Here is a 23788-nt window from a genome sequence, read left to right as displayed (position 1 = left end):
TAAACTTTCACACCAGGTATGCATGTTTTATGGCTCACTCAGTCAAAATATCAAAAGGGTGGAGAGAAATTAAATGACAGATGTGAAGAGGCAAGGCAGAATGGTGGGTAGGATTACTCATGTGACAGAAAGGAAACATCTGACATCTTTCTTCGGGCTTATTTAATACAAAGCTTTGCTAAGCATACTCTCTTTCTTCTGGAGTTATCCCATAAAGCTGGATTTGAAGGCATTCTGTACTTGAGATCCACCTCTGAATCACCTATACTGCAATTTAATGAGAGTTCCAGATGTGCACAGGGAGTATAGCATTGCTAATGGAGGTGTAGCCTTGCTTATACTGAAGACTGTGTACATGGGCTTTCTTTCTTTCTTTCTTTCTTTCTTTCTTTCTCTCTTTTTTTCTTTTCTTTCTAGAGAGAGCAGGGGAGAGGTGTGGGCAGGGAATCTCAAGCAGGCTCCATGCTTAGCTCCAGCCTGATGCGGGGCTCTATCCCATGACCCTGGGATCTTGAGCCAAAATCAAGAGGTGGACACCCAACCAAATGAGCCACCCAGGTGCCCCTACATGGGTTCTTGAATATTTATTCATAACCACAGGCCCAGTGTAGAATGCCCATTAGTTCAAGATGATGATTAGAGTTTAAAATGTAAATGGATTGGAAGTGTTGCATCAAAATGAAGATGTCCAGGCATGGGCTGAACGGCCAGTGAATAAAAAGGTTGTGTAGGGGCGCCTGGGTGGCTCAGTCGGTTAAGCAGCTGACTTCAGCTCAGGTCATGATCTCACGGTCCGTGAGTTCAAGCCCCGCGTCGGGCTCTGTGCTGACAGCTCAGAGCCTGGAGCCCGTTTCAGATTCTGTGTCTCCCTCTCTCTCTGCCCCTCCCCTGTTCATGCTCTGTCTCTCTCTGTCTCAAAAATAAATAAACGTTAAAAAAAATTAAAAAAAAAAAGGTTGTGTAGAAGAGTTAAGTAAGCAGTTAATGAATTTTATAACTTCCTTCCCTGACATATTCTGTGATATACTACAGGTTATTATGTGATTGAGGTTTCCATGTCATTGAGTAGTAAGCCAGCAGAGAGTAATACAAATCAATACCTCTCTAAATTATTGGGTTCTGCCTTTTGTCTCCCTGTTTTTTCCTAGCTGGTTTCATCAACCCAGCCTCTGAGCCAAAGCTCACTTTATGGACATTTTAGCTTTTGCCGAGGAATATTCAGAATCCAGCAGTCTGGGTGTAATCAATCTCACATCTTCAGCATTGGCTGTCAGACTCTGGGGTTGTCCCCAGGCATCCACACCACCTAGGATCTTATTAGCCTTACTCTTCTCATCTATTGTGCCTTCCCTACCAGTTCATCTGGTTCTCTTGGCATACACTAAGCTTAAATGCTTCCCAGGAGGGTTTTTATTAGGCCCAGTTTGCTTTTTAAGAAAACTGAGCCCAGAGTCCCAATCGTACCATAGTATTTACTTAAATATTGTATTACTGCTAAGTATCTATGGCCTAACACTATTAAGGACTCCCCTGCCAGGGGGTGACCACAGCTCCAGAGACAACCCAGAGACAACCCAGAGTTCAGGGTTGATAGCTTCAAATGAGGCTAAGCTTAAAGGAGAATCTGTTAGCTCTTTTGAATGAATGTATTTAGGACTAATTCCCCTCCAGAAATAAACTGGCTTCAGATTTTATTAACCTGCAGCAGAGAAATACCAGAATTGAGGCAAATTTGTGAAGAAGGTATCTTAATTTTAGCACCCTTCTGCTCACCTTTCTGCCTTTTTACTCTCCTTTCAGGACCAATTTCTCCTCTCTTATGGTCTCAAATCCTCCTTTACCAGAGACAAAGTTGTCATAGAAGTTCACCTTGACTAAAGGATTAGGGACTCAATTTATTGCTGCTTCTAAGAATATTTGCACTTTCACAGAGGACAAGGTGGTAATGGTAATCAAATGGTAATCAAGGTGGTAATCAAATACTGTGATTATATTTAATACATCAATGTTTTCCAAACCTGTCTCCAGACTCACCTGGTAGGTCTGCTTGTAAAGCAAAGCAAAGCAAAACAAAACAACTCATTCTTGGAGCTCATCGCAGCCTACTGAATCAGAATCTCTAAGGAAGACCCTAAGAACATTTATTGTTTATGGAAGCATAGGTGATGATTCTTAGGACAAGACAAGTTTGAAAGATACTGGAGTAGTACTTCATGCTAGCACTGTGGAAAATGGAAAAGGGCATATATCTGTACCTTTCCATACTCTATTTGAGGAGGATGAACCACAAATGGGAGAGGGGGATGTTAGGTATCGCTCATCTTGGGAGTGGGTTTCCAGTAGAGGACATTCTTGACATCCCCTAAGCACATCTATCCAGGGGCGCCTGAGTGGCTTAGTCGGTTGGGTGTCCTACTCTTGATTTTGCCTCAGGTCATGATGTCATGGTTTGTGGGTTTGAGCCTTGCGTCCAGCTGTGTGCTAACAGCACAGCTAGGAGCCTGCTTGGGATTCTCTCTTTCCTCTTGCTCTCTGCGCCTCCCCCTATGCTCTTTCTCTCTGTTTCTCAGAATAAATGCATAAATAAACTTAAAGAAAAAAAAGCACACTGGGGTGCCTGGGTGGATCAGTTGGTTAAGCATCTGACTTTGGCTCAGGTCATGATCTCACGGTTGGTGAGTTCAAGCCCCACGTTATGCTCCATGCTGACAGTTCAGGGCCTGGAACCTGCTTTGGATTCTCTGTCTCCCTCTTTCTCTCTTCCCTTCCCCTGCCTGTGCTCGCTCTTTCTCTCAAAAATAAATAAACATTAAAAAAAAGCAAAAAAAAAAAAAAAAAGCACACCTCTCCAGCCTGCTCCACCCCTTCACTCCCTCTTGGCACCTGAGTGTGTTGAACCTTTAACCTGATCACAAATAAACCCCAATTGCCTAAATCATCGGTAGCTGGTCACTCCTGCCAGTCCTCAATAAATTTTTTCCCTTTGTTCATCTCATTTCAAAGTGAAAAAGGCAATACGACATTAAGAAAAACATTTTGAGGTGCCTGAGTGGCTCAGTCTTTTAAGCATCCAACTTCGGTTCAGGTCATGATCTCACAGTTTGTGAGTTTGAGCCCCGCATCAGACTCTGTGTTGACAGCTTGGAGCCTGGAGCCTGCTTCACATTCTGTGTCTCCCTCTCTCTGCCCCTACCCCACTCCCGATCTGTCTCTCTCTCAAAAAGAAATAAACATTAAAAAACCCACATCTTTCCTTTTTCGCTTTTTTTCTATTTTCTCAGTTGACCCACCTAAAAATCTCCTACAGTTTTCAGGTCAATTTCTCATGCCATATTTTCATCCTGACTTGACTTTGACCTCACCTTGTGCTTGGGTTTTTGGTGAACCCAGTATTCACAAAAACTGGGCAGAGACACGAGGTTTGGATTCCAGTTTTTCCCAAGGCTTCAAGTTCTAATGTCAGAGCTCTGTGGAAGCCAACAGCAGCAAATTTGCTGGAACTGTAAGAGAATTACCCACCATTGTTAGCTAAGGTACAGTGAAACACATTCTCCAGCTTTCTGTAAGAAGGCAATGCTGATTTGGTTCGAGAATAAGTAGAAGCCAATTTTCCAAATCTTCCACTTGGTCAATTTTCATTTACTTTTTCTTAAATGTACCAGTTTCTTACTTAGCGATGATAGCAATAGAACAAATCCTAGTAATGTATTAACTGGCTTACTGCTTACTTTTCCACCCTACAGGTAAGGTTTTCCATTCAGTCTTCAAACTCTTGCCTAATCAGTCTTAATTGCTGTCTTATTTTGAAAAATATGAGTCAGAAAAGACGTATTTAGAAAAACTACATAACTAATATCTACATTGAAACTTCTGTGGGACCTTATACATTTCTCCTCTCTTGTTAACTTAGTTGCTAGTTTCTCTTTTGACACTGGAGGCCACTTTGCCTTCTTAATTTCATTGTGAAAATCTGGAGTAAAAAGACCTTAGGTGATGTGAGTGTGTTGTGTGTGCAGCCTTCAGCATATCACTTTATTTTCTTTGATTTTCTGATTTCTTTTTTTTTTTTTAATTATTCAGTTTTGAGAGAGAGACACACACAGAGCATGACCGGGGGAGGGGCAGAGAGCAGGGAACACACAGAATCTGAAGCAGGCTCCAGGCCCTGAACTGTCAGCACAGAGCCTGATATGGGGCTGGAACCCACTAGCCGTAAGATCATGACCTGAGCCAAAGTCGGACGCTTAACCGACTGAGTCACCCAGGCACCCCTGATTTTCTCGTTTCTAAATGCAGGTGACATGAGCTGAAATCAAGAGTTGGATGCTCAATTGATAGAGCCACCCAGGTGCCCCTATTCATTGTAGTTTTGACCCAGGTGACAAGAAGAACAGTAAAGTTAAAGACTGGATGCTTTCTTAAGGGAGAAGAGAAAACGGAAAAGTATTATTATATTGGGATTCCACATTTCTAAACATGAAAACAATAGCAAATGTTTAATCTGTGAAATTCTTACTTGTGTTTTAAGATGTGCTGACAGCTCAGAGCCTGGAGCCTGCTTCAGATTGTGTCTCCCTTTCTCTCTGCCCCTCCCCCACTCACTCTCTCTCTCAAAAATAAGTAAACATTAAAAAAAAGATGCTAGAGACAGCTTGAAACACCGTATTCTGTGCAATGACCCCTTAACTTCATTGAAATGTAGCCATGTCTGTGACCACATTCAGTGTCAGAAGTAATTTTGTCCATGACTCAGTTTAACCTTAACCATTATGTATAAGTAAATAATAAATCCATTAATTATGCACCCCTACACCCTCCCACTGATACTCATGTGTTGACTGTTCCAAAAAGAACTGGACCAAATGTTAGCAAGTTAAATTTTTCTATGAAGTTGATATAAAGCAGAAGTAAGGAAATGAGATGCCATTGAAGAAGTTTATAAGGAAAAGATATTTTGCAAATAGTGTATCCTCAGGGCCTCTCAACCTTTTCTCTTTGTGTCCTTGGTAGATCATGGAGTGTACTATCTGCATCTTTTAATCAGGTAGACGGTTTCTCTTAATCTCTCTGTCTCTGTCTCTGTTCCTCTCTCTCTCTCTCTCTCTCTCTCTCTCTCACACACACACACACACACACACACACACACAATCTTTCATGGCACTAGAATACTGGAAAATGTTCTGATTCAGGGGTCACCCTAATTAGCTTATCTTGGGCATGCAGGCTATGGAATACATTTATGTTCATTTGGACTTCTGTATGTTTTGCTTCTTAGTCCGTGGGTTCCCTGTTTCTTTTATCAACATGTACTCATTCCAGGATATGATGGAAACATGGCATTACATTTCATTGCTTTACAGAGGAGTTTTCAGAAATCTTAAAATATTTTAAACAATTACAACCAGTTTCATAGATAACCCTGCTATGAAGATTAGAATCTAAGGTCTAATAAACCCTTAAAAGTATGTGAGTATGTATGTATGTATTATGTATGTATGTATTATGTATCCATCCATCTATCTACATGGCATTGCTGGAAAATAATACTTACCAATATGGAATAAGATACGGAATCACCCCATGGCCACACACTGAAGCCACTGTGACGATGTGGCCATGATTTCTCTTCATCATTGATGGAAGAAGTGCTTTTGTGATCTTAAAGATCATTGAAGAAAGAAAAAAACAATGGCACAGGTGTTAAGTTTCAAAAGTAGGTAGTTTTATTTTTAAGAAAAAAGAGAATTTGAGACTTTTGTGATGAAATGGAATATGTGCCAAGATTTCATGATTACTTCTACAGAAATGAAAAAGATTGAAATGTATTTGTTTAAATTGGCATTGAGGGCTGTGCACTGAATATCACATGCTAAGAACTCTTCTTAATATTCCTCTGTCTTGCCTTCAGAAGCAATCAAATATCTCCTTTATGGATATATCATATGAACAATAATATCAAGGGAAAAATTCAGAGTTTTCAGAACTGAGAAGATTTCCTATGGTAGTCTGGTATCATGTAACTTTTTTTTTTAGTTTAGGGTTTTACCATTCTAATGAGAAGAGTTGAAATCATGTGTAACTATAGCAAGTTAACTAGAAACAGCTGAGTTCTGTCCTGATTTACAATCATTATCCATCATGAATAGATTTAGTATCTCCCTGTTTGTAACATCATGTATTATATATTAATGTTACGGGAAATAAAAAGTCTTTCTTTATTTCCAAAAAGCTTTTACTGTTTTGTGAGAAATATTAATAATATTTTATGAGAATTTTATAAACACACCCTATGGACCCTATGCAAATGCATAGAGCCAGAACTGGGAAACCAAGTCACTCCCAAATTTCTGACCCACAGAAACTGTGAAAGGAAAATAAACACTTATTGTTGCCTCAAGCCGCTAATTTTTAAAATTATTTTTGTTTTAACAAGTAGAAGTTAGTGATTCATCACTTACATATAACACCCAGTGCTCATCCCAACAAGCGCCCTCCTTAATGCCCATCACCCATTTAACCCATCCCCCACCCATCTCCCTCCATCAACCCTTAGTTTGTTCGCTATCATTAAGAGTCTGGGGGCACAGACTCTTGGGTGGTCAGTCAGTTGAGCGTTGGACTCTTGCTTTTAACTCAGCTAACTGTTGTGAGATTGAGCCCTGTGTCAGGCTCCAAGTTGAGCATGGAGCCTACTTGGGATTCTCTCTCTCCCTCTCTCTTTGCCCCTCCCCTGCTCATGCTCTTGCTCTCTCTCTCAAAATAATAACAAAAAAGTCTGTTTTATGGTTTGCTTCTCTCTTTTTTCCCTCTATGTTCACCTGTCTCATTTCTTAAATACCATATATGAGTGAAATCATGTTATTTGTCCTTCTCTATTTTGCTTAGCATAATACATTCTGGCTCCATCCATGTCATTACAAATGCTAAGATTTCATTCTTTTTGATGGCTGAGTAATATTGCATTGTGTATATATACATCACATCCTCTTTATCCATTCAGCAGTCAGTGAACATTTGGGCTCTTTCCATAGTTTGGCAATTGTTGATAATGCTGCTATAAACATCGAGGTTCATGTGCCCCTTTGAATTAGTATTTTTGTATCCTTTGACTAAATACCTAGTAGCACAATTGCTAAATTACAGGGCAGTTCTATTTTTAACTTTTTGAGGAACCTCCTTGCTGTTTTCCAGAGTGGCTGTAACAGTTTGCATTCCCACCAACAGTGCAAGAGGATTCCTGTTTTTCCACATCTTCACCAACATCTGTTGTTTCTTGTATTGTTAATTTTAGCCATTCTGACAGATATGAGGTGGTATATCTTCCTAGTTTTGATTTGCATTTCCCTGATGATGAGTAATGTTGAGCATCTTTTCATGTGTCTGTTGGCCATTTGTATGTCTTCTTTGGAAAGATGTGTATTCATATCTTCTGCCCATTTCTTAACTGGATTATTTGTGTTTTTGGGTGTTGAGTTTGCTAAATTCTTTATAGATTTTGGATACTAAACCTTTATCTGATATGTCACTTGCAAACATCTTCTACCATTCAGTAGGCTGCCTTTTAGTTTTGTTGATTGTGTTCTTTGCTGTACAGAGTTTTTATTTTATTTTATTATTTTTATTTTAAGAGAGAGAGAGAGTAGGCGGGGAAGGGCAGAGGGAGAGAGAGAGAATCTCAAGCAGGCTCCACACTCAGCACAGAGCTTGACCCGTGGCTCAATCCCACAGTCCTGGGATCACGACCTAAGCAGAAATCAAGAGTCAATCAATGTCTTGAGCAATCATGATGCTCAACTGACTGAGCCACCCAGGCACCTCTGTGCAGAAGCTTTTTATCTTGATGAGTCCCAGTAGTTCATTTTTGCTTTTTTCCCCTTGTCTCTGGAAATATGTCTAGTAAGAAGTTGCTACAGCCAAGGTCAAAAAGGTTGCTGCCTATGTTCTCCTCTAGGATTTTGATAGTTTCCTGTCTCATAGTTAGGTCTTTCATCTATTTTGAATTTACTTTTGTGTATGGTGTAAAAAAATGGTCCAGTTCCATTCTTCTGCATGTTGCTGTCTAGTTTTCCCAACACCATTTGCTGAAGAGATTATCTTTTTTCCACTGGACATTCTTAACAGGTTTGTCGAAGTTTAGTTGACCATATAGTTGTAGGTCCATTTCTGGATTTTGTATTGTGTCCCACTGATCTATGTGTCTGTTTTTGTGCCAGTACTATATGGTCTTGATGACTACAGCTTTGTAATATAGCTTGAAATCCATAATTGTGATGGCTCCAGCTTTACTTTTCTATTTCAAGATTGCTTTGGCTGTTCAGGGTCTTTTGTGGTTCCATACAAATTTTAGGATTGTTCTAGCTCTGCAAACAATGCTGGTAGTATTTTGTTAGGGATTCCATTAAACGTGAAGATTGCTTTGGATAGTACAGACATTTTAACAATATTTTTCTTCTAATCCTTGAGCATGGAATGTTTTAACATTTCTTTATGTCTTCTTCAATTTCTTTCAAAAATGTTCTGTAGTTTTCAGAGGACAGATATTTTACCTCATTGGTTAGGTTTATTCCTAGGTATCCTATGGTTTTGGGTGCAATTGTAAATGGAATTGATCCGTTGATTTCTCTTTCTGCTGCTTCATTATTGGTGTATAGAAATGCAACAGATTTCTGTACATTGATTTTGCATCCTGCAACTTTACTGAATTTATGTATCAGTTCTAGCCATTTCTTGGTGGGGTCTTTCGGGTTTTCATCTTTTTTTTTTTTAATGTTTATTTCTTTTTGAGAGAGCACAAGTGGGGGAGGAACAGAGAGAGGGGAACAGAGGATCCCAAAAGGGCTCTGTGCTGACAGCAGCAAGCCCGATGTGGGGCTTGAACTCATGAACTTCAAGATCATGACCTGAACCAAAGTCGGACACTCAATTGACTGAGCCACCCAGGTGCCCCTTGGGTTTTCTACATAGAGTATCATGTCGAATAGTGAAAGATTGACTTCTTCCTTGCTGATTGGGATGTCTTTTATTTCTCTTTGTTGTCTGATCACTGAGGTTAGGACTTCTAGTTCTAAGTTAAATAACAATGGAGAGAGCAGACATCCCTGTCTTGTTCCTGACTCTAAAGGAAAAGCTCTCAGTTTTTCCCCATTGAGGATGATATTAGCTGTGGGTCCCTTTGTGATGTTGAGGTATGTTCCCTCTATCCCTACTTTGTTGAGGTTTTTTATCAAGAATGGATGCTATACTTTGTCAAATGCTTTTTCTGCTTCTATCGAGAGAATAATATGGCTCTTATCGTTTCTTTTATTAATGTGGTGTATCATGTTGATTGATTCATGAATATTGAACCACCTCTGCATCTCAGGTATAAATCCCTCTTGATCATGGTGAATAATTCTTTCAATGTATTGTTGGATTCAGTTTGCTAGTATCTTGTTGAGAATTTTTGCATCCATGTTCATTCGAGATATTGGCCTGTAGTTCTCCTTTCTCATGAGGTCTTCAGTTTTAGAATCAAGGTAATGCTGGCCTTGTAGAATATGTTTGGAAGTTTTCCTTCCATTTCTATTTTTTGGAACACTTTGAGAAGAATAGGTATTAACTCTTCTTTAAGTGTTTGGTAGAATTCCCCTGAGAAGGCATCTGGCCCTGGACTTATGTTTGTTGGGAAATTTTAAAAATCTTTTTATTTATTTATTTTTAAAATAAAATGTATTTATTTATTTATTTAGAGAATAAACAGGGGAGAGGCAGAGGGAGTGGGAGAGAGGGAAACTCAAGCAGGCTCCCCACTGTCAATGCAGAGCCCAATGCAGGGCTCAAATCCACTGACTGTGAGATTATGACCTGCTCTGAAATCAAGATTCGGACGCTTAGGGGCGCCTGGGTGGCGCAGTCGGTTAAGCGTCCGACTTCAGCCAGGTCACGATCTCGCGGTCCGTGAGTTCGAGCCCCGTGTCAGGCTCTGGGCTGATGGCTCAGAGCCTGGAGCCTGTTTCTGATTCTGTGTCTCCCTCTCTCTCTGCCCCTCCCCCGTTCATGCTCTGTCTCTCTCTGTCCCAAAAATAAATAAACGTTCAAAAAAAGAAAATTAAAAAAATATATATTCGGACGCTTAACCAACGGGGCCACCCAGACATCCCTTTTTGTTGGGAGATTTTTGACTACTGATTCAATTTCTTGTCTGGTTATGGGTCTGTTCAAGTTTTCTATTTTTTCCTGTTTCAGCTTCGGTAGTTTATATGTTTCTAGGAATTTCTTCATTTCTTCCAGATTGCCCAATTTGTTGGTATGCAATTTTTCATGATATTCTTCTTTAAATGTTTGTATTTCTGTAGTGTTGGTTGTGATCTCTCCTCTCTCATTCGTGATTTTATTTATTTGGGTCCTTTCTCTTTTCTTTTTGATAATTCTGGCTAGAAGTTTATCAATTTATTAATTCTTTCAAAGAACCAGCTTCTAGTTTCATTGATCTGTTCTACTGTTCTTTTCTGTTGTTTCTATATCATTTATTTCTGCTCTAATTTTTATTATTTCCTTCTTTTAGGCTTCATTCCTTTTCTAGCTCCTTTACAGGTAAGGTTAGGTTGTATATTTGAGATTTTTCTTGCTTTTTAAAAAGATTTTTTTTAATGTTTATTTCTTTTTTTGAGAGAGAGAGAGAGAGCATGAGTAGGAGAGGGGCAGAGAGAAAAGGAGACACAGAATCAGAAGCATGCTCCAGGCTCTGAGCTGTCACCACAGAACCCGATGCGGGGCTTGAACCGTGAGGGGCTTGAACCGATGCGGGGCTTGAACTGTGAGATTATGACCTGAGCTGAAGTCAGACACTTAACCAACTGAGCCACTCAGACACCCAAGATTTTTCTTGCTTCTTGAGATAGACCTGTATTGATATATACTTCCCTCTTATGACTATTGCATCCCAAAGGTTTTGGATCATCATGTTTTCATTTTCATTTGCTTCTATGTATTTTTTTAAATTTCTTTACTTTTCTGGTTAACCCATTTATTCTTTAGTAGGATGTTCTTTAACCTCCATGTATCGTGCTCTTACCAAGTTTTTTCTTGTGGTTGATTTCAGGTTTCATAGTGTTGTGGTCACAAAATATGCATGGTATGATCTCAATCTTTTTGTATTTGTTAAGGCCTGATTTGTGACCCAGCATGTGATCTATTCTGGAAAACATTCCATGTGTGCTCAAAAAGAATGTGTATTCTGATGAAATGTGTATTAGGATGAAATGTTCTGAATATATCTGTTAAGACCATTTTGTCCATTGTGTCATTCAAAGTCATTATTTTCTTACTGATTTTTTTGCTTATATGATCTGTCCATTGTTGTAAGTGGGGTTTAAAGTCCTCTGCTATTATTATATTATTATCAATGAGTTTCTTTATGTCATGTCATGTTATGTTATGTTATGTTATGTTATGTTATGTTATTTATATGTTTGGGTATTTCAATTTGGGGCATAAATATTTATAATTGTTAGATCTTCTTGTTGGCAGTAGACTTATATGATGATACTGTGCTCTTCATCATCTCTTATTACAGTCTTTGGTTTAAAATCTAGTTTGTCCGATATAAGTATGACTACTCTGGCTTTTTTTTTTTTTTTTTTATGTCCATTAGCTTGGTAATTGGTCTCCATTCCTTCACTTTCAATCTGGAAGTATCTTTAGGTTTAAAATGAGTGTCCTGTATGCAGCATATAGATGGGTCTTATTTCCTTATCCATTCTGATACCCTGGATTGGAGCATTTAGTCCATTTACATTCAGAGTGATTATTGATAGATATGAATTTAGTGCCATTGTGTTATCTGTAAAGTCATTCTTTCTGGAGATTTTTTTCTGTTCCTTTCTAGTCTTTGTTGCTTTTGGTCTTTTTTTCCCCACTCAAAGAGTCCTCTTCAATATTTCTTGCAGGGCTGGTTTAGTGGTCACAAACTCTTTTAGTTTTCGTTTGTCTGGGAAACTCTTTATCTTTCCTTCTGTTCTGAATGACAGCCTTGCTGGATAGAGTATTCTTGGCTAAATATTTTTCCCATTCAGCATGTTGAATATACCATGCCATTCCCTCTGGCCTGCCAAGTTTTTATGGCTAGATCTGCTGCTAACCTTATTTGCCTTCCCTTGTAAGTTAGGGATTATCTCCCTTGTTGCTTTTAGAATTTTTTCCTTATCTCAGTCTTTTGCAAATTTTACTATGATATGTCTTGGTGTTGGCTTGCTTTTATTGATTTTGATGGAAGTTCTCTGTGCCTCCTGGATTTGGATATGTTTTTCCTTCCCCAGATTGGGGAAGTTTTCAGATAAAATTTGCTCAAATAAACCTTTTGCCCTTTTCCCTTCTTTCTTCTTCTGTGACTCCTATGAAGCAAATACTATTATGCTTTATGGGGTTGCTGAGTTTGCTAAGTCTACATTTGTGATCCAATATTTTTTTCCCTCTTCTTTTTAGCTTAATTATTTTCCATAATTTTATCTCCTATATCACTTATTCATTCCTCTGCTTCTTCCATCTTTGTAGTCATTACATTCAGTCATGTTTGCATCTCAGTTATAGCATTTTTTTATTTTGGCTTGACTAGCTTTTAGGTCTTTATTTTCTGCAGTAATGGACTCCTGGTGTCTTCTGTGCTTTTCTCAAGCCCAGCTAGTATCCTTTTCATTGTTGTTTTAAATTCTGAGTCAAGCATATTACTTATACCTGTTTCAGATCCCTGGCCATGACCTTTTTTGTTCTTTCTTTTGGAATGAATTTCTCTGTGTTGGCATTTTGTCTAGATCTTTGTTTTCTTCTCTGTGTTAGAAAAGCCTGTTATGTTTCCTACTCCTGAGAGTAATGGCTTTATTAAGAAGAGGTCCAGGTTCTGGTGCTTCATGAAGTGTTTCTAGTGTATGCTATGCACACTCCGCTGTTGTGTTTTGGATGCTCTTTCCCTCAGGTCAGTACACTGCAGAGTTTTTCCTTGCCTTCAGTGGGGAGTATTTGGACCTTGTCCACTGTGTGGTGAGTTTCAACTAATATGGTTTGGTCTTCTTGTTAAAAGAGGACAGAACTTATTTCCACTGTAGCTAAGGCTTTGCAGCACTCTATGGTCAGTAGACTTGGTGCATGTGGGGGTTTGTGCTGGTCTTCTGGGGAGGGGCCCACTGCTGCTCTGGCTCTCAGGTATACTTGCCCTCATATAAAAGTACCTGCAGAGCACAGATGGCCAAGGCTTGGTGTAAGCAGCTCAAACCTCCACTGTGGATGTTGTGCTGCTCACTGAAGTCTGTCCCTATTTCCATGATGTGGCCTCTTTTCTCCCTCTATTTGTGCAGTTTGTTCCCTGAGTTCTCAGGTCAATTTCTTGGGTGTTCAGAATGATTTGATATTTATCTAGCTGAGTTCGAGGGATGAGGCAAGCATAGTGTCCCCGTACTACTCCACCATCTCAACTCAGGCCACTAAATTTTAATAAACTTGTTATGCATCTATAGACAACTAACACAGGAGGTCTCTATGTACTTTTGTGGTCATAACAATCAATCCTCATTACCATGTGTGAGGGGTTGGGGAAGATGGAAAGAACATATCTATTTTCTTCTCTCTTCCAGAATCCAGATTTGCTCTACACTGATATCGGGGCACTGTAAGATTAATCCATAGAAATGTTTTCTACAAAGGTATATTTCAGTCTTCTACTAACCAACTACAAGAGGTTTGTAGAGCCATCTATCTAAGTTCCAGCATGGATCTAGAGCTTATCTGAGTCCCATGCAGAAAATGTCCAACCCCTACATACATAGAAGTAGTGATTTATGTTGTCCTTTCAGTTCTAAAATTTCATGACATGAGGTCACAAGTGACTGTATATTGTATATATTTCCTCTAAAGTACTGAAAAAATGTATACTGACAACCCTTAGCAAAACTCCACAAGTATTTTTGAGTACTTGGTCCATCCATGCCATGTTTTGTGTTAAATTCTGGTGGATATGACAGACCAACTAGCCTACATTCTGGTGAGTTGTGTCTCTGCAAACTCTGTGTCCTTCTCTCAGAGACTCTTCCACTCAAATTAATTTGGTAATTCTTGATTTTAGGCAAATATAAAGGTGAGAACTCAATTACAAACTTCATGTACCTTAAGAGGATGAGTCAGACATGCACAAACCAGAAATGTTTCTCACACTCACCCAGAAATGTCCTAGGATGTTGACCTCAAAAGTTTTGGTAATCTCTTCATCCTTGGTACTAAGAAGGTCAGCTGGATATACTACCCCAGCATTATTCACCAAGATGGTTACATCTCCTACTTCTTTCTTTACCTGTGAAGGGAAAAAAATTACTGGGTATGTTATAGAAACTCAAAGTTTTGGGGCTGATGTCATCCACGAATTAGATTCTTTATTCCACTTGATAAGAAATCTCAGAGTTCAGGCTGGAAAGAGCTTTAGTCCTAAAAATGGATGCAAAGAGAACACTGTCATAAAGTTAGGAGAAACTATGTTTTTTAACATCTGAATTTTCATATTATGTAAATCATAGATTTTTAAACTTTATCTATAAAGTGAATTAATATTCATGTTGATTAATTGATATATTGGTTCTAATCAAACATTTTTATAGTGCTGAGTAGTCTTGTTTGTACCACCTACTAATTATATGATCGTGGACTGGCTTAACTCCTCCTTAGCAGAGCAAAATCTCAGTTTGCTCATCTGTCAAATGAGGTTAATAAAGTTATTGTAGAGATGAAATTAAAGGATGCAGTAGTTTATCAGAGTGCTCGGTTCATTTGATATTTACTCTTTTAAAAATTGTTACAATAATTACTAACATTACATTTTCTATAGAAGACTAGATTACTGGCAACATAAATAAAATACCATAGAGAAAATAAAGAAAAAAAAAAGGAATTACTGCAAAAGTAATAGGATTAAGATAAAACTAAGAAAGTGATTCTTTCTCCTTGTGATGAATCTCTTCTCTGTCACTCTATACCACTGCTCAAACTTCTGATCAGAAATAAATTGGTTAGTAATATGAAATAATAATAATAGGCAGAGTTGAGTGGGTTCTATACAAGGAAAGAAATGTATATCCTTCCTTATTCATACAACCACCTTAGTTAGCAGAGGCTAAAATAGAATTTAAATCAGGCAGCCATAAGGAATCTTTCCACTGTCCATGGAAATAGATACAAAATTATTTGAAGGAATTTGTAGTTTGAAATCTCACCTGCTTTACAGAGTTATAAATGTCTTCTCGGTTACTGCAGTCTACGACAGATACATGCACGGTGGCCCCCAGTTTTCTGCATTCAGCTGCTGTTTCCTCAACACTGTGCTGTAATTGGAAAAAACAAATGTAGAAAGATGTAGGTCAGTTAGGGGACAAGACAAAGGGATAAAGACTTGGAGAAGATATTTCTTTAAAGATTAAAACTCATGGGATGTCTAGGTGGCTCAGGGTAAGTGTCTGACTCTTGTTCTCCTTTTAGGTCTTGATCTCAGGCTTGCAAGTTCAAGCCCCATGTTGGGCTCCACACTGGGCTCTGCACTGGACATGAAGCCTACTTTAAAAATAAACAAACAAACAAACAAAGATTAAAATTCATGTCCAAAATGCCCTCCTTGTTTTTTTGTTTTTTTTTTTTAATTTTTTTTTAACGTTTATTTATTTTTGAGACAGAGAGAGACAGAGCATGAATGGGGCAGGGGCAGAGAGAGAGGTAGACACAGAACTGGAAGCAGGCTCCAGGCTCTGAGCCATCAGCCCAGAGCCCGACGCGGGGCTCGAACTCAGGGACTGTGAGATCGTGACCTGAGCTGAAGTCGGACGCCTAATCGACTGAGCCACCCAGGCGCCCCTTTGCCCTCCTTGTTTGTACAAAAGCTTCGTGAGAGACACCGCCTGCCTAACTTGCAAAGGGAGTGTATGTGGTGTTTCTGCCAGTGAGTGCTCATACTAGATATGGGTTTTTATCTTGTTTGACTACATTCTCAATAGCCATTCTGCATCTAAACAAACCAAACCAAACCAAACACCCTTCATGTTTTTCCAGCTTTTTATCTTGGGTTAGAGGTTCCTCAAGAGGCAGTTTTTTAAAAGCAGACTACTCTCATAGACAGAAGAACATGCTTGAAAGATGTTGCTCTTTGTGGGGTCATGAATGGAGGTGTTGGGGTACACAGAAGAAAAGAAAATTCAGCTTTTCATTTGACAGATTGTCAAATTGTTGCTGAGCACCAACCATATAGTAGCAGTAAAGCACCAGGTAGCAATTCTAAACTAGTGGTAATTTTAAACCATATGCCTCTGCCTGTCATACTTTTCTTGATGATTCTGATTTAAGCCACTAGGAGGGAAGGAGAAAGAAGGATCCTTATTCGAGGAAGCCTTTCCTAGGGAGGCAATGCTACCACTCTTGGTGATACAATATTATGTTCAAGTGTTTTGGAGTGAAAATGGGCAAAGGCCACAGCTAGAGTCTCATCTATGTAACAACTTCATACATGTAATAAGTTTATAGTAACTTTGTATGCAGAAACCCAAGACATGGATAGAGAGCAACTTTTTTTCAGCCTAAATTCAAAGACCTTTTTCCTAAGATAAAACTGTCCTGATGTTTCTTGATCTGTATTTCCGGAAAACTAGAATTCTTTTCAAGTTTTGACATCTGTTGATTTTATAGAGATTATAAGGTTTTAAAAATTACACTTTTTGGGGTGCCTCAGTGGCTCAGTCGGTTAAGCATCTGACTTTAGCTCAGGCCATGATCTCATAGTTCGTGGGTTTGAGCCCCACGTCCGGCTCTGTGGTGACAGTGGGGAGCCTGCTTTGGATTCTGTGTCTCCCTTTGCCTCTCCCCTGCTCATGCTGATGCTCATGCTCATGCTCTGTCTCTCTCTCTGAAAAATAAACATTAAAAAAATTTTTTTAATTACATTTTTTCCTCTCACAATTTGTAGATTCTTCCCTGTGATGAAGAGGCAAGGCCGCCTGAAAGCCCTTTTCTCACACCGGGATGTTCACAGTGTGGCTGTTACTTGAGGCGGTCCCTGAATGAGTGGCAAGTGGTTCCCTTAGCCAGTGCTGCCTCCCTTGGGTCCTTCATATTCCACTACCTCAGGCTCAGCCCCAGAGTAGCAGCCTGAAATCCCAAAGAACAGACCCTCACAGACATTAGGACACAAAGTCACAGAGCCAATATCTCCTCATAGCCTTTTGGGGCTTGCAGAGGAGTAAAGAGGGAGGAAAGGAGCTCTTTCACCAATTTATTTATTTATTTATTTATTTTTAATTTTTTTTTTTTTTTACGTTTTATTTATTTTTGAGAGAGAGAGAGAGAGAGAGAGAGAGACAGAACACAAGTGGAGGAGGGGCAGAGAGAGGGAGACAGAATCCGAAGCAGGCTCTAGGCTCTGAGCTGTCATCACAGAGCCTGATGTGGGCTTGAACCCACGAACTGTGAGATCAAGACCTGAGCCGAAGTCAGTTGCTTAACCGACTGAGCCACCCAGGCGCCCCTTTCTTTCACCAATTTAGACGTAGCTTGCTCATTGTCAGATTACAAGAACCACCATGCATTTTTTTGTCTCTAGACTCATGGTCAGTAGAGAGAATTCATGACAAGAGCTTTCATCAGATGCTTTTTTTTTTTAATTTTTTTTTTAACGTTTATTTATTTTTGAGACAGAGAGAGACAGAGCATAATGGGGGAGGGTCAGAGAGAAAGGGATACACAGAATCTGAAACAGGCTCCAGGCTCTGAGCTGTCAGCACAGAGCCCAACGCGGGGCTCGAACTCACGGACCGCGAGATCATGACCTGAGCCGAAGTCGGCTGCTTAACCAACTGAGCCACCCAGGCGCCCCTTCATCAGATGCTTTGATTAAAGAATTAATAATGTGTCAGTCTTCTACCCGAGCTAGAGAACTACAAAATGTAATGTCTTGTCTTTTTGTAAGCAAAAATACTTGCTTTAACCTCAACCCCAGTTTGCAGTGACTCCACTTTTCAGAGTGTTCCTAAAGCAACAGTTTAGATTGAATGAGGGCACACTGCTAACATGACTCTAAGTAAGGCAAAAGAAGTCAGCCATAACCAAGAGAGCTGGCACCTTCCACAGGTTAAAGGAGATCTGAGTTACATTTATAGCCTTACAGTGAATCATTTAACACCTTGAATGTTTGGTTTTTAAGTTTTTTTTTTTTTTTATTTTGAGAGAGAGAGAGCGAGAGCACACTCACACATGCAAGTGGGGGAGGGGAAGAGAGAATCTTCAGGCAGGCTCCGTCAGCGCAGAGGCTTGGGGCTCAATCCACAAACCAGGATATCATTATTCAAGCTGAAAGCAAGAGTTGGTTGCTTAACCAACTGAGCCATGCAGGTGCCCTTAATACCTTCATTGTTTAACCATAAAATTCAAGGATTCAAAGATACCCTATGAGGTTAGGTGACTCATCCTTCAGGCAGAATCTTAAATAAGTCATTTTTATTCCTTGTCACTGGAATTTAAAAAAATGTAATCAATAGGGGCACCTGCGTGGCTCAGTCAGTTAAGTGTCTATGCTGACATCTCAGAGCCTGGAACCTGCTTTGGATTCTATGTCTCCTTCTCTCTCTGTTCCTCCCCTGCTCACTCTCTCTCTCTCTCTCTCTCTCTCTCTCTTTCTCAAAAATAAATATTAAAATTTTTAAAAATAAAAACATAAAAAAATGTAATAAATATCAGTCATCTCTCCCAAACACATAGCTAGAAAGAGATTAAAAGGTTATATTTTATCAAGACTTTTTCCTGGATTTATACTTCTTTCTTTCTTTTCTTTTTTCTCTTTCTTCTTTCTTTCTTTCTTTCTTTCTTTCTTTCTTTCTTGAATGCCTAAGAACAGCAGACAGCAGTTTTCTCAATTTGTAAATCTTGTCCCCTTCTAGGAAGCTCATTGGAATCTCTTCAAGGACCAACTGATGCCAAATCACTTCCCTGTATATCAACTCATCTATTAAATGCCTGTGTATGTTATACAAAATGTATCAACTTTTCCTTGTACAGTATTCTTTACTGTCTGGAAAGAACCAGAGAAGAACTACTTTTCTAAGATCAAGTGACTTTTTTTTAAAAGATTTTATTTTATTTTATTTTATTTTATTTTATTTTTTATTTAAAAAAATTTTAACATTTATTTATTTTTGAGAGACAGAGACAGAGTGTGAGTGGGGGAGGGGCAGAGAGAGGGAGATGGAATCTGAAGCAGGCTCCAGGCTCTGAGCTGTCAGCACAGAGACTGATGCAGGTCTTGAACCCACAAACCACAAGATCATGACCCGAGCCAAAGTCTAACACCCAACCAACTGAACCACCCATGCATCCCTCGAGTTTATATATCTTTAACACAAAGCTCTTTAATTTAAATATACACCCACATGTTAGATATCTTCACCAGAATGTCCCACAGGCATCTCAGACTCAGGGCAAGCAGTGTTAGAAAGTTATATGGAGAGTGTTGGAGCTGTTTCCCACCAGTGTTGGGCGATCTTGGCTGGGTGGGGGGAGGAGGAAGTAGGGAAGAGAAATGCCACCTGCCAGGTCTTTTGTTCTTTTTTTTGTTGTTGTTTAATTTTTTTAATTGATTATTTAAAAAAAATTTTATCACATTTATTTATTTTTGAGACACAGAGACAGATCACGAACACGGGAGGGGCAGAGAGCGAGGGAGACAGAATCCGAAGCAGGCTCCAGGCTCTGAGCTGTCAGAGCCTGACGTGGAACTTGAACCTATGAGCTGTGAGATCACGACCTGAGCCAAAATTGGACGCTTATCCGACTGAGTCACCCAGGTGCCCCTAAAGATTTTATTTTTAAGTAATCTCTACACCCAACGTGGGGCTTGGACTTACAACCCTGAAATCAAGAGGTACAAGTTACTGACTGATCGGGGCACCAGCCAGGTGCCCCAAAATGACATTTTTGAAGGCTTTAAGAAATAGGACAACTGGACATGACAGCAAAGAACATCAGAGAGTAGTAATATAGTGGCAATTAAAATCTCACTGTGATCTGTGGAAAATCTGATTTTTTTTTCATGTTTATTTTTGAGAGAGTGAGCATGGATGGGGAGAGGGCAGAGAGAGAGTGACAGAGGGTCTCCAGTGGGCTCTGTGCTGACAGCAGAGAGCCCGATGTGGAGCTCAAACCCATGAACCATGAGATCATGACCTGAGCCAAAGTTGGACGCATCATTGACTGAGCCACCCAGGTGCGCTGAAAATCTGATTCTTAAAAAAACTTCACAGTTTTTCCAACCTAAAAATCCTGTCACATTTTTCTGTGTATTATTTTTATGGACTTCCAGAATTCACAAGTGTAGGGGAAATGATACAAAATTTCAGTTTTATTTTTGAGTAGCTAATATAATGTTTACAAAGAAAAATATGAATGCTCAAGAGAAAGCCTGACCCACTGCATGTTGTTGTTGTTGTTTTTAAAATGGCTTATGTTTAGTATGGACAGATATTGTTCTTAGTGCATAAAATTCACTTGTTTAATCCTCTTGCCAAGGAGTCCACAAACTTTTCCTGTAAACTGCGAGAGAGTAAATATTTTAGGATTGTGTGGGTGGGAGTGGAGGCAATAAGAGGTTCTGTCGGATGTTCTTCTTTGTTTCTTATTTGCTTGTTGCTTTGACAACCCTTAAAAAAGGTAAAAAACATTGCTAGCTCAACAGCCTGCCCAAGGACCAGGTTTGTTCCATTAGCCAGAGTTTGCTAACACCTGTTATTACCCATCCTGTGAGGTATTATCTTCATTTCAAAGATAAGGAAACTGGAGGCTTGGAAGTAGCCTGGCTCCTGAATCTGTGTTATCAACTTAAATATCATGGCATAAAAAAATCACTGCTTCGTTCTCAGTTATGTTCCCTCCGTCAAACCACCCCAATGCATGTAGAATAAGGCACCAGGGAAGTTAGCTATTAAACATTAAAAAAGAAAAATACAAAGGCACGCAGATGCTAAGTCAAATAATTTTCGAAACATATGCCTTACTTATGACTTTAAAAGATGGGGCAAATGAATCCATTACCTTATTAATATCCCACAGAACCAGTCTGCTCTTCCGTTTTGCAAATTCATAGGCAGTCGACCTGCCTATTCCATGCCCAGCTCCTGTAATGAGGATAGTCTCCCCAGCCACAGATTTTCTCCTTTGGGGAATGAAAATTTTCACCAATGCCTCCAAATAGGAGTAGATGATGGTGAGCAGAAGAAGGAGGAGATCCAAGATAATATTCATGGCTCTGCTCTGTATTCCTTCTCTGGTTCAATCCTTGTCTACCTGCAGCTAAGAGCCACCTTCTGCACAAAGGTCCAGGGGAGAGCTGTGCTCCAGGTGTTGATAGGACTGGCAGAAGTAAGCCAGATTTCCTCTATGTGTTCTGATAGGCTGGCTACACCTCGAGTTTGGAAATGATGCAATTGCTACTAAAAGCTTGGCGCAGGGACAAAGGAATCCTGGAGAAAGTGCTCTCTGGACTTGCTCACAGAGAAGCAGTTTTGTGCTGTGTTGCACAATTAAGTGCAATTATTCTACAAATAATTCTAGAGATGGTGCATCAGCTAATTGTCTCTTGGTAGTCTCTTGGTATCTTTCTGTAAACGTGTGTATGTTTGTGTGTGTGTGTATGTGTGTGTGTGTGTTTAACTGAAGGAAAAAGAGAAAGTAGAGGTATTGTCCTAAGGAGACTTAAATAAAGTTATGGGCCAACCAAGCTTAGTTTGATTCATTTATTCATGAAAGCTCAGCATCAATATTTCAATTAACTAATTTTTTTTACATGAGATGCACATTTCCCTGAAACCCTCTTAAGTTTGGGGGAGATTGGAGGTTATACAAAGCAATCAAATCCCTTTGTGATACTATGGGAATGAGCATTAAATCTCCTGATTTATGCTCCAAAAGTCTCCACTTAAAAGTGGTGTGACTTCCAATACCCCAAAGTAGAAATAGTCCAAGTGTCTATCAACAGATGAATGGATAAACAAAATGTTATATATACATACAATGCAATATCATTCCTCTTTTAAAATGAATGCAATTCTGATATATGCTACAACATGAATGAACCTTAAAAACATTATGCTAAGTAAAATAAAAGACACAAAACGACAAATATTGTTTGACTCCACTTATATAACCTATATTAGTCAGATACATAGAGATAGAAAGTAGAATGGTGGTTATTGGGAAATACCACTATTTCTTTGGAGACTATAACATGAGACATTTACAGGATTTATGTACATTGCTATAACCCACTGTTTTAGTCTAACTATAGTAGTCTTCCAAGTAGAAGTTGAGGATTATAATCTCTTCAAATAAATAATTTCCCCTTCCTTTCTGGAAGTTTAATTGTCAAAGGTTCTGTGCCCTACCAAACTGATAAAGCAGTATTAGGTAGTCTTAAATGTCTTATAAACTTCTTGAAGCTCCAAAACCTAGTTCCTACCCGAACAAATCCCAAGTTCACATCTTGTAGAGGCCTCTGCATATTTTCTGTTTATGAAACCCATTGCTTCATCTCTGCATATCAATCCTACTTTTTTTCTTATAGTAGCAAAGAAAGGGTCTTGATCGCTATTGTGTACTTCTCAAGATTTCTTTCCTTGTTCCTCCAATTATTCTTTTTTCCCTATTAATTCCAACTTCTTCCAGCCTACAGGCCCTGTCTCTTTTGCTTTCAACTACCTTCTGATCTCTCCAATTATAAACATATTCTGTGAAATCTTTCCCTACCCAATCCCCTTTTACCATCCTGTCTTTCATATCTTACTGTCAAATTATTATATAGCAATTACCTCTGTTCTCTGGCTACCCATTTCCTTGGGAGGATAGAAATCTCTTGTCTCTTTATTCTTCACCTGGTGCATAGTGCCATGGTGGTCCTAAATATAAAGAGCTATGCGAGCATCACCAGTCCTGAAGATGGAAGGTGGGTGGGAGGTGAGCCATAAATGGGACCTAAAGGGCGAGCAGGGGTTGACCACATGGTGAAGAGGATAAGAATGCTCCAGATATAGGAAACCATGTGTAGAGGCACTGGGATGTGAAAGATCATGGCACATTGAAGGACTAGGTCTGTCTTGGATAAGAGAGTGTAGGGCAGAGAGAAGATAATGTATAGGTGCATAGAGGCTCAATCATTGAGGGCCTCAGCATCAAGGAAGGCTAGTGAAATGTTTTGAGCAGAGGACTGCCATAATCAGATTTAGAAATGCCACAGGATGGAGGATGCATTGGAAGAACGGCAAGAATAGATGGAGGGAAACCAGTTGGACAGCTGTTAGGTCACCCAGGCCAGAGATGGTGGTGGCCTGAATGAAAGTGGTGGCAAAGAGATATTTGGGAGAGGGAATAATAGAATAAATGGGCATTAATTTAATAAATATACATCAAACTCTTGATATAGTCTTAGGGACTGTTCCAGGCATTGGGGATACAGCATTGAACAAAATACATCAAAACAAATCACTTCCCTTGGGAAATTTATGCTCTAGGGGCAATGTAGACAATAAAGATGATAAATAAGGAAGATATATAGTATGCTCCACAATGGTAAGTGCCAGGGAGAAAAATCGAGAACAGAGGCAGAAATGGAATCTGGTAGGGCATGGTTGTGTAGGCAGGGTTTTAGGTAAGGAGTGCTAAGTTCTGAAAAGATCTAAGGGAAAAAAGACTTAAAGGGAAGATGGAGCTACCCATGTGGGTATCTGCAGGAAGAACATTCTGGAAAGGGAAC

General features: G+C 39.4%; 1 protein-coding gene across 1 annotated transcript in view; it reads right to left on the bottom strand.

The window, feature by feature from the left end:
* The window catches only part of HSD17B13 (hydroxysteroid 17-beta dehydrogenase 13), a 28189-nt gene extending 6885 nt beyond the window's left edge, over positions 1-21304 (bottom strand). The window contains exons 1-5 of the mRNA XM_047856434.1: positions 21076-21304; positions 15231-15338; positions 14186-14317; positions 5552-5658; positions 3363-3500 (exon numbers count right to left, since the gene is read on the bottom strand). Of these exons, the coding sequence (XP_047712390.1) occupies positions 3363-3500; positions 5552-5658; positions 14186-14317; positions 15231-15338; positions 21076-21285 (695 nt within the window). The 5' untranslated portion in view covers positions 21286-21304. The remainder of the gene's footprint in view (positions 1-3362; positions 3501-5551; positions 5659-14185; positions 14318-15230; positions 15339-21075) is intronic.
* Between the last annotated feature and the right edge of the window lie 2484 nt (positions 21305-23788).

This window comes from Prionailurus viverrinus, chromosome B1 (genome assembly GCF_022837055.1).
Source record: "Prionailurus viverrinus isolate Anna chromosome B1, UM_Priviv_1.0, whole genome shotgun sequence".
NCBI lineage: Eukaryota > Metazoa > Chordata > Mammalia > Carnivora > Felidae > Prionailurus > Prionailurus viverrinus.
Note: the sequence above shows the minus strand (reverse complement) of the source record. Positions and strands in the feature narration are given on the sequence as shown.